The following is an 11128-nucleotide window of genomic DNA, read 5'->3' as shown; positions in this document are numbered from 1 at the left end:
CATCCTATCTATCAGAAGGAACTGGGTGGAGTAAATGGACAGTGCACCTCTCTATCTGAAACCTAGCAAGGGAGGTATGCGGATTCCACCAGAAGTTAAAATGAAAAGTAAGGGAGGGGAGGCTCTACTAGAGAACCTGGGCAGCTTCAGATATAGTACAGGAGGATTTCCACTTCTGAGCCATGAAAATAGAAATTGACTTTTTCTTTTCCAGATTTATCTAATATTCAGAAAGGGAATCTAGCACTTGCCTTCCAGATTTGACACCCTCAAAATTCAAGAGTGTTCAAGATCAATTTGGGCAGCAGTTACTTCATTTCTCCCAAATCAAATATGCTGATCCTCTGTAATTTGCTGTAGAAAAAGTAGGAAAAAATTGAGCAACAGATGCTGGGGTCTTCCGAGTGCTAACTAGGACTGGAATTGCTATTTTCAATAGTCATTACCATTTTTTTTTAATTTTGTTTGTTTAAAAGGAAGAGAGTAATATTGCACTGGCAAATTCCCCATCGAAACAAAGAATGGAACAAAAGAATAATAAAGGCACCTCAATTTTTCCGTATTTATGTAGGACAGTCTTATAATATGGATCCAGATATCTTTCAATCACACAACCTGACAATTGTTCCACTTCACTGCAATTCTGTAACCATGAGGGAATCAGTCCTTTCTGTATTCTGTGCATATCCAAAATTCTTACTGAATTCAGAAGTGCCTTGCTTTTGTGACCATACTACCTGATATTTTCAGCCCTTGTAAGAAAAGCAAGTTTACATTTAGTAACTGGGTGGGAAGCCCTTCAGAAAAAGTTAGGTGCTGTAGGAGGTGTTGCTTTTTCATTAGGTAATGTGAGACCTTCCTGTTACAACAGTAAACCAGTGTCTCATAGAATGCACTTTGCTTCTTGAGTCTAGAATGGGGTCCTTTGCTTCTATACACAGCCCATTAAAGACAATGAAGAGACTCCCACTCACTTCAACAGGCTTTGGATAGAACTGATTATACTCAGGGTAACTCCACTGTCTTCACAGGATCCTGGTCTCACAGAAAAGGGGGCCATGTGAGCTTGTTGCAGAGCTGCTGCTCAGGGATTGGAACCTCCTGGCACCCCGTCTCCAAAATCATTTAGGCTGCACTTTCTGCATGACTATGTGCTAGCTGAGGGTTGTGTGGGAATTGGCGGCCTCTGCTGCAGGTGATGGGAATCTCAGGTACTTAAAGTCATGGCCTAGAGGAGGGAAGTGCCTAACTCCAGAGTCTGCACCTGCCTAGGGCCAGCGCTGAGGATTTAGAGTCCCTAGTGCTGCCGCTGCAAGGTTCAAGCATGTTAAGCCTGGGAATTGCCACCCCTCCTGCAGCTAGTAGTTGCAGCTGTTTAAGGCTGGTCTCTGGCAAATGGCCCCATGGCTATACCCAGAGAAGCTACAAGTGGCTCTGTGACTACTGGGGGCCATTAAGCTAGAGCAGATAAAGAAACTGGAGTTAACCTCAAGGAACAGAGGTCACCAGGAGAAAAGGAATGCCAAGAGGAGCAAGGAAAGAGGAATCAGGTCAGGCTTGCAGAGGGAGCTTCCAGCTGGTTAGGAGCATGTCCAAAGTAGAAAGGAAACAAGTATGGGGAGAGGTGAGGGTGATCAGGTAGCAGACTAGCATGTAGATGGGAGCAGAGGGAGAAAGGCTGGTGTCTTCAGATTCCCAAGGGCTAAGTCCTCACTTTGGGGAAATGGTGTTTGCAGGTGGCTTGCTCAAATTGCGGGATGGGTGCTAGGGAGGGATTTGTCAGAAATGATTAGGTATCTGCTGGCTTTAGAACTTTGAGCTGAGACTAGGACCACATACAGTGACTGGTGATATAGTGGGGTACTGGAGACATGGCTACAGAAGGTCTGAATGAGGAAGGAGACAAATCTGTGGGGAGTTTCCTTGATCACTGTGAAAGTTCTACTTACTGTGCACACTTGTAAACCCACAGGGGTGTACAGCTCAATAAAAAAAAGTGGGGGCTGAGGGAGCTGTGTATGGCAATGCATATAGTCATGTAGAGGTGTGTGATCAAAATAAAAAATATCTCAGAAATTCAGTACCGGATATACTATGGCACCAATGGCACTGCCACACCAGGCCCACACTTGGAGCCCACAGTCACTATGCAGGGGCCCACAAATATGTTTGGTGCCACGGCCCACAAAAGGTTAATCCGGCTCTGGTGGAGACCAATGCAAAGAATTCATTTAGCTTCTGTAACAGCTTCATCTTCCCAAAATGGACACAATATTCCAGTAGTCATCTCAAAAATGCTCATATAGACTCAAGTTTACTTTCTTACATGATATTCCACTTTTTTACATCCAAGGATCACATTAGCCCTTTTTGCCAAAGCATCACAGAAACCTCATGTTGAGGCAATTGCATGTGTTAATCTCGAATTTTTTGTCTGAGTCACTCCTTTCAAAGAAAGCATCTCCCAACCTGCATTCTCTGTTCTCAGATGTGTTACAGGTATATCCAAGTTATTATCAACAGTAACAAACATGTTTCATTCTATCTGAAAAGTAAGTAAAATTGCAAGAACTTTCAAGAACAAATCTTTTTCAGTGCGTAAATACTATACTGATAAATACGATAGATACATAGATAGATAATGTTATTCTCTTTGATATGGCCCAAGTCTTCTTATCAGTTTACTGAGGGCTTCTTTGACCTCTTTGTTTCTCAGGGAGTATATGATCGGGTTGAGCGCTGGAGTTATAACAGAATATAGGACAGTGATCACTTTGTCTCTCTCTGGAGAGTAGGCCGAGGAGGGGTGTATGTAGGTGTAAATGGCTGTTGAGTAGTACAAGATGACGACTATGAGGTGGGAGGAGCAGGTGGAGAAGGCTTTCTTCTTGCCTTCTGTGGAGCGAATCTTCAAGATAGTTCTCAGGATGAAGTAATAGGATGTTAAAGTTACCACGCAACTTCCCATCCCAAAGACTATGTCAGCCAGAAAAGCCAAGGTTTCATTGAGGCTGATGTCTGAGCAGGAGAGTTTTAGCACTGATGGTAATTCACAAAAGAAATGATTGATGATGTTCGAGTTGCAAAAAGAAAGCTGGAGCACAAATCCAGTGTTGACTGCAGAATTGATCACCCCTGCTATCCATACGCCAGCGATTAACTCAACACAAACCTCCTTCCTCATGATGATGGTGTAATGCAAAGGGTGGCAGACAGCAACGTAACGGTCAAAAGCCATGGCAGCAAGGACCAGAACTTCACTTCCCAGAGTCCAAGTAAAGAGATATATCTGTGTAATGCAGCCTAAGAAGGCAATGGTCTTCTTATGCTCCAGAAGGTTGCATAGCATTTTGGGAATGGACACTGAGATGGATAAAAGGTTTATCAAGGACAAGTTGATAAGCAAGAAATACATGGGGGTGTGGAGTCTGGTGCTGGTAGTAATAGTGATGACGATGAGGAGGTTTCCAGTGAGGGCTGCCATGTAGATGAAGGTGAATAACACAAAGAGGAACATCTGGTATTCAGGGAGGCTGGACAGACCCACCAAGATGAACTCTGTGACTGAGGATTGATTCTTCATTTCCAAATCTCCTCTACTCCTCACCTGCTGACATAAATCAGCTCACTGGACCAGACACTCAGCTGATGTAAATTAGTGTCATTCAAAAGAAGACCAGAAACCAAAGGAAAGAGATTGATTTGCACCAACTGTGGATCTCGTCCATGGACTCCAATGAAGCTATGTCAGTTTATGCCAGCAGGGCTTCTGGCTAATTGATTTCAATACTGTACACCAATTCAGAACAGCTGGACAGCTGGCCCATTGACTTTGAAGGACCTAGTATAAATCTTCTAGTGAAATTAATGTGAAATTAGCCTAGGGGAAATAAGAACAAGGCACATTACACCACACATTTTTAAAGTATCCTCATCACAATGAAGGGACTAGAGCGAGTTTCAAGGTGCACTTTGTGGAAGAAAGGCCAGAAAAACCAGTGAGATCATTTAGTCCGATCTCTTGTGTACCACAGGCCACAGAACTCCCCCAAAATAATTCGTAGAGCAGAACTTTTAGGGAAAAGAAAATCTTGATTTAAAATTTGCCAGTTATGGAGACTCCACTTCAACCCTTGGCAAATCGTCTCTATGGTTATTACCCTCGTTGCTAAAAAAATTACTCCTTTTTTCCATTTTAAATCAGTCATCTCCATCCACTTCAGTGTGGAGTGAATTCATCATTTACATCAGGGTGAGTGTCTTTGACTCCATGTCATTGTGAATGATGAACAGCAATATTTTGTCTAGATAGGTCAATTAGTAGAGCTAATGTTACAAGCTAGGATTTTTGAGGGAGTCTAAGCAGTTAGGCACCAACCCCCTTTGACAGGAAATCCCAATCCATACAAATTTACTCCACCTGTTAGCTGAGTCTTTCTACTCCTCTGATCAATCTATCTGTCTATCCATCTGTCTAGATTATATATAGTATTCATTTTTTAAAAAAAGAAATCTGAAAAATAGCATGATTCTGTCTATATATTTAAAGATTAGTTAATAATTTAACAAAAAAAACTTTACAATTAATTAAGTCCCGCATCATCTAAATAACATGTCCAGACATGCAAAATCAAACCAGTATAGATAATTATAAAGTCTTTCGATATAACAGCAACATAGATATTACATGATAGCCATGCAGAGAGAAAGAGAGAGAGAGAGAAAAAAAAAGTTCAAATTCTGCTGTAATTAAAATAAATAAAGAAAGAAAGAAAGAGAGAAACCTCTATTCCAGTTCACGTATAGCTGCCCCTTGAATTAGATAATTCAGTCTCCTAGTTCTACTAGTTTCTCAAGCTGTTTGAAATCACCACAGCTGGGAAGAGCGTTCTTGTTCTTCTATTAGGCTGATGGCTGGAAATAAATATTTGTCTTTAATGCTGTCACAGCCCTTTCATAGATTCAAAGATTCCAAGCCAGAGGAACCATTACAATCATCTAATCTGACTTCCTGCATAACACAGGCCAGAGAACATCTCCAAAATTACCATGGTCACTCCATGAGTTTCATCAGTGAATTATCAGCGTCACAATGCTTCTTAAATAGCCTCTTAGTGCTACTGGGGAAGAACAGCTTATATCTCCTTTAGATGTTAATCTAAAGGAGGCACTGATCAACTATTTTAATTGCTTACGTTACCTTTGGTGTCATGAACAAAATACCAAAGTCCTTGGAGAGATACTGCTCTAAAGATAGATAGATAGATTAGATTAGATAGATATGGAGGTGTATGGGGATAGTAATATGTAATAAGACCTCCAAGGCCTTATCCAGTTGTTACTCCTGGTCCTCCAACTACAGAAAGCATGTGGACAAATTGGGGAGAGTTCAGCAGAGAGCAATGAAAATGGTTAGGGGGCTGTGCACATGACTTAGGAGGAGAGGCTGAGGGAACTGGGGTTATTTAGTCTGCAGAAGAGAAAAGTGAGGGGGGATTTGATAGCAGACTTCAACTACCTGAACGGGGATTCCAAAGAGGATGTAACTCAACTATTCTCAGTGGTTGTAGATGACAGAAAAAGGAGCAACTGTCTCAAGTTGCAGTGGGGGAGGTCTAGGTTGGATATTAGGAGACACTGTTTCACTAGGAGGCTGGTGAAGATGTTGAATGGGTTACCTAGGGAGGTGGTGGAATCTCCATCCTTAGATGTTTTTAAGGCCCAGCTTGTCAAAGCCCTGGCTGGGATGATTTAGTTGATGTTGGTCCTGCTTTGAGCAGGGGATTGGACTAGATGACCTTCTAAGGTCTCTTCTAACCCTAATATTCTAATATTCTGATAGACCAGTGGTGGGCAACCTGCCGCCCATGGGCCACATGTGACTCTTTGGGATAATCTGCTGCCGGGCCACCAGACAGTTTGTTTACATTTGCATGGCCTCCCACAGGTCCCAGTGGCCGGGGTTTGCCATTCCCGGCCAATGGGAGCTGCAAGAAGCAGCACAATCTACCAGACTGTCAGCCAGTCTGGACTGGAAGACATCAAGAAGTAGAATCCACCACTTTCCTGGTTTGTTTGTTTAAATGGTTAATTGCCGTCCCTGTGATCAGTGCCTGAGGAAGTCGTAGGAGCTGTTCTGATTTACTTAAAGATACGGATCTGCCACTGTGCCTGGAAGCTCATAGCAGTCATCTGCAATGATCCCAGTGTGGTGCCAGTGCAGGGTAAGGCAGCTGCAATCCCATATGGGAACCCTGTGCATGGGACAATGAGCCAGCAACTCACTGGGTTAGGATGGAGAAATAGGGTGACCCCAATGGTACCATTTGATATTCCAGCTATCACCTACTTTAACACTCCTGGCTCTGTGAATATTCCAAGAAGGCAGCCTGGCAACTCAAGCTTGGAGCTGGGAATGGAGTTATAAAAGGCAGAGTTTTAAAAGGGGCCTCTAAATTTGGGTGACTCCCTTTTGGGCTTCCTAACTTGAGAAACATCAAAAGCCAATTTCCAACATCTCCCACCGGCTTGAATCCTAAAAGGTCAGTAATATGTAATGAGACCTCCAAGGCCTTACCCAGTTGTTACTCCTGGACTTCTCCAACTGAGGTTGGTGGGAAAACTTTAAGGACCTTCCTCAGGTCTCATAAAAGCAGCAGAGAATCCTGTGGCACCTTATAGACTAACAGACGTTTTAGAGCACGAGCTTTCATGGGTGAATACCCACTTCGTCAGATGCATGTAGTGGAAATTTCCAGGGGCAAGTATATATATGCAAGTAAGCTAGAGATAACGATGTTAGTTCAATCAGGGAGGATGAGACCCTTTTCTAGCAGTTGAGATGTGAAAACCAAGGGAGGAGAAACTCGTTTTGTAGTTGGCCTGAGCTGATGGTGTCATATTTGCAGATGAACTGAAGCTCAGCAGTTTCTCTTTGAAGTCTGGTCCTGAAGGTTTTTTGCTGCAGGATGGCCACCTTAAGGTCTGCTATAGTGTGGCCAGGGAGGTTGAAGTGTTCACCTACAAGCTTTTGTATATTGCCATTCCTAATATCTGATTTGTGTCCATTTATCCTTTTCTGTAGAGAAAGGTCTCATGCAATCCTTCATCTGGGTCCACTTGGTCAAACCCTTGTGGAGAGGCTTCACATTGATGATTTTTTATCCAAGTAAAAGCAGATGTGCAACTGAAAATAATGATTATACGTATCTTTGTGGTTTCCATTCTATTCAATGTGTGGTTATATTATAAGTATGCAGTCAACTTCTGTGGAGAAAATCATAGAAGTGTAAGACTGGAAGGGGCCTTGAAAGGTCATGGAGTCCAGTCCTCTGCCTTCATTAGCAAGACCAAGTACTGTCCCAGACAGTTTTTTGTTTGTTTTTCCTCTGATCCTTAAACGGCTCCCTCAGGGATTGAATTCATAACCCCTAGGTTTAGCAGGCCAATGCTCAAACCACTGAGCTATCCCTCCCTGCTACTGCATATTAATCTAGCAAAGTCAAAATAAGAGGTAACAGCTGGAAGCTGATGCTGGATAAATTCCAGTTAGAAAGGAAGCATGAATTGTTAACAGTCAGGGTGATTGACCTTTGCAACAAACTACCAAGGGAAGTGATGGATTCTCCATCTCTTGATGCCTTCAGATCAAGGACTGGTCTTCACTAGCAGGAGATTGACACTGCTGCAATCAGTGAAGCAGGGATCAATTTAGCAGGTCTAGTGAAGACCCATTAAATCAGGGGAGGGCAAACTATGACCCGTGGGCTGGATACAGCCCATCAGGGCTTTCAGTCTGGCCCGCAGGATTGCCAGCCCCGTGGTGCAGCGGGGCTAAGTCAGGCTTCTTGCCTGCCCTGTCTCCGCACTGCTCCTGGAAGCAGACAGCACCACGTCCCTGTTACCCTTGCTTGCAGGCATCGTCCCTGACAGCTCCCATTGGCTGTGAATGGCGAACCTCAGCCAATGGGAGCTTCGGGCGTGGTACCTGCAGGCAAGGGCAACGTGTGGTGGAGCCACCTGCCCCACCCCACTCCCAGGAGACGCTGCCAGATGTGCTGGCCACTTCCAGGAATGATGCAGGTCCAGGGCAGGCAGGAGCCTCCCTTAGCCCCGCTGTGTGCTGGAGCCACTCAGGGCAAGTGGTGCCGGCCAGAGCCTGTACCCTGAACCACTCCTGCACCCCAAACCCCTGCACTGAGCCTCTTAGCCCCCTGTCTTCATCCCCTGCCGCACCCCTACTGCACCCAACACTTTGCCCTGAGACCCTTGCTGCACACCGCATCCCATCCCATACCCCGCACACTCCCACACTGCAGTCCCCTGCCCCAGCCCTACATTCATGTCCCTGCATACAATTTCCCCACCTAGATGTGGCCCTTGGGTCAAAAATGTTTTCCCATCCCTGAGCTAAATGGATGGCAAAGCGCTCTTCTGTCGACCCCAGTACTATCCAAGAAGAGTAAGGGAAGTCACGTGGAGACCATCTCCCGTCAATACTACACAATGAAGACCCCCGGGTAAGTCAACTCTAGCTACGTTATTCACATATTTGATTTACCCCATAGTGAAGATAAGCCCCAAGACTAATGCCTTTCTGAAGGATATGTTTTAGCCAATCACAGGCTATGCTTTAGTGAAAGAAATGTTACTGGGCCTGCCTGGATGAAATTTAATGGACCGTGATAAACAGGAGGTCAAAGTCGATATTCTGATGGTCCCTTCTTGTCTTAAACTCTATGAGTCTATGAAAACGTTAAAAATATCAGGTTTATATGCAGTTTTAGGGATGAGATCTGTAACATGTTGTTCAGATAGTTGCCCAGTGGACAGCGTATTAGACTGTGGTTCAGAGCCTCTGTCTTTCTTTCTGACATCTGCCACTGGCCTACTGGTTCCCTTAGATAAGTTGTTTCACTTCTCTGTGCCTCAGTTTCCTGATCTGTAAAATGGGGTTAGCTGCTTTGACAAGTGCTTTGAGATCTACTCATGCAAAAGCTACACCAGAGGGAGGCTTTCATAAACAGACAGTTAAGGGTCTCTTTTACCTGTAAAGGGTTAAGAACTTCACATAACTTAGCTGACACCTGACCTGACCAGAGGAACCCATTGGGGAACAAGATGTTTTCAAAGAGGGAGGAGGGAAATCAGTCTTTTGTCTGTTCAGAAAAGCTTTGTGCCGGAGTGAAAGATCCAGGAATCAGCCATCTAACATTTCTTAAAAGCAGTAAGTGTTAAGAGAAGGAATGTATTAGATTATGTTTATTTTTTTTTTGTGATTTCGTTTTGCATAAGAGGGAGAATCAAATTGGGCTTCTTTTGTGTAACTTTAAGTTTGTGCCTAGAGGGACATCCTCTGTTTTGAATCTGTTGTCTATGAGAGCAGCTTGCATGCTAATCTCACAGAGGTATTCTTTTCACCCTTTTTCTTTAATTAAAAGTCTTCTTTTAAGAACCTGATTGATTTTTCCTTGTTTTAAGATCCAAGGGTTTTTTGGATCTGAGATCACCAGGAATTGGTGGGAGGTGAATCAGTCTCAATCTTGCCAGGAAAAGGGGGATAAAAAAATGGGTAAATATTTGAGGGGAAGACAGAGTTTCCAAATGACTCTCCCATAAACGTTTGTTTAAACTAGTTGATGGTGGCAGCTACTAGATCTAAGCTGGTAAATAAGCTTAGGGGTTATCTCATGCAGGTCCCCACATCTGTACCCTAAAGTTCAGAGTGGGAGTGACACCTTGACACAGGCATTACTATTAATGAGAAGACACACCTGGAACAGAGCATTCAGGAGCTGGAGTCCATCATCTTTAGGACATCTTTGTGAAGGAGTGCTTTGTTTTGTTTGCTTTAAACCTGCTGCCTGCTAATTTCATTGGGTGACCCTTAGTTCTTGTGTTTTGTGAAGGAATAAATAACACTTTCGTATTCACTTTCTCCACACCAGTCAAGATTTTATAGATCTCTATCATATCCCCCCTTAGTCATATATTTTCCAAGCTGAGAAGTCACAGTCTTTTCCATCTCTCCTAATACGGAAGCTGTTCCATACTCCTGATAATTTTTGTATCTCTTCATGAACCTTTTTCTGTTCCAATATTTGTTCTTTTGAGATTTCGTGACCATATCTGCATGCAGTATTCAAGATGAGGGGAAATCATAGACTCATAGTCTCATAGACTCTAGGACTGGAAGGGACCTCGAGAGGTCATCGAGTCCAGTCCCCTGCCCTCATGGCAGGACCAAATACTGTCTAGACCATCCCTAATAGACATTTATCTAACCTCCTCTTAAATATCTCCAGGGATGGAGATTCCACAACTTTCCTAGGCAATCTATTCCAGTGTTTAACTACCCTGACAGTTAGGAACTTTTTCCTAATGTCCAAGCTAAATCTCCCTTGCTGCAGTTTAAGCCCATTGCTTCTTGTTCTATCATTGGAGGCTAAGGTGAACAAGTTTTCTTCCTCCTCCTGATGACACCCTTTTAGATACCTGAAAACTGCTATCATGTCCCCTCTCAGTCTTCTCTTTTCCAAACTAAACAAACCCAATTCCTTCAGCCTTCCTTCATAGGTCATGTTCTCAAGACCTTTAATCATTCTCGTTGCTCTTCTCTGGACCCTCTCCAGTTTCTCCACATCTTTCTTGAAATGCGGTGCCCAGAACTGGACACAATACTCCAGCTGAGGCCTAACCAGTGCAGAGTAAAGCGGAAGAATGACTTCTCGTGTCTTGTTTACAACACACCTGTTAATGCATCCCAGAATCACATTTGCTTTTTTTGCAACAGTATCACACTGTTGACTCATATTAAGCTTGTGGTCCACTATGACCCCTAGCTCTCTTTCTGCCATACTCCTTCCTAGACAGTCTCCTCCCATTCTGTATGTGTGAAACTGATTGTTCCTTCCTAAGTGGAGCACTTTGCATTTATCTTTATTGAACTTCATCCTGTTTACCTCAGACCATTTCTCCAATTTGTCCAGATCATTTTGAATTTTGACCCTGTCCTCCAAAGCAGTTGCAATCCCTCCCAGTTTGGTATCGTCCGCAAACTTAATAAGCGTACTTTCTATGCCAACATCTAAATCGTTGATGAAGATATTGAACAGAGCCGGTCCCAAAA

The 11128-nt window shown here is 43.6% G+C and overlaps 1 protein-coding gene across 1 annotated transcript; it reads right to left on the bottom strand.

The window, feature by feature from the left end:
• Nucleotides 1-2644: 2644 nt before the first annotated feature.
• On the bottom strand, nt 2645-3586 carry LOC115638034 (olfactory receptor 13G1-like). The gene has a single exon (XM_030539631.1). The coding sequence runs from the start codon at nt 3581-3583 to the stop codon at nt 2645-2647; it is 939 nt and encodes a 312-aa protein (XP_030395491.1). The 5' UTR covers nt 3584-3586.
• Nucleotides 3587-11128: the final 7542 nt, after the last annotated feature.

The sequence above is a fragment of the Gopherus evgoodei genome, chromosome 21, assembly GCF_007399415.2.
Source record: "Gopherus evgoodei ecotype Sinaloan lineage chromosome 21, rGopEvg1_v1.p, whole genome shotgun sequence".
NCBI classification, from domain to species: domain Eukaryota; kingdom Metazoa; phylum Chordata; order Testudines; family Testudinidae; genus Gopherus; species Gopherus evgoodei.
Note: the sequence above shows the minus strand (reverse complement) of the source record. Positions and strands in the feature narration are given on the sequence as shown.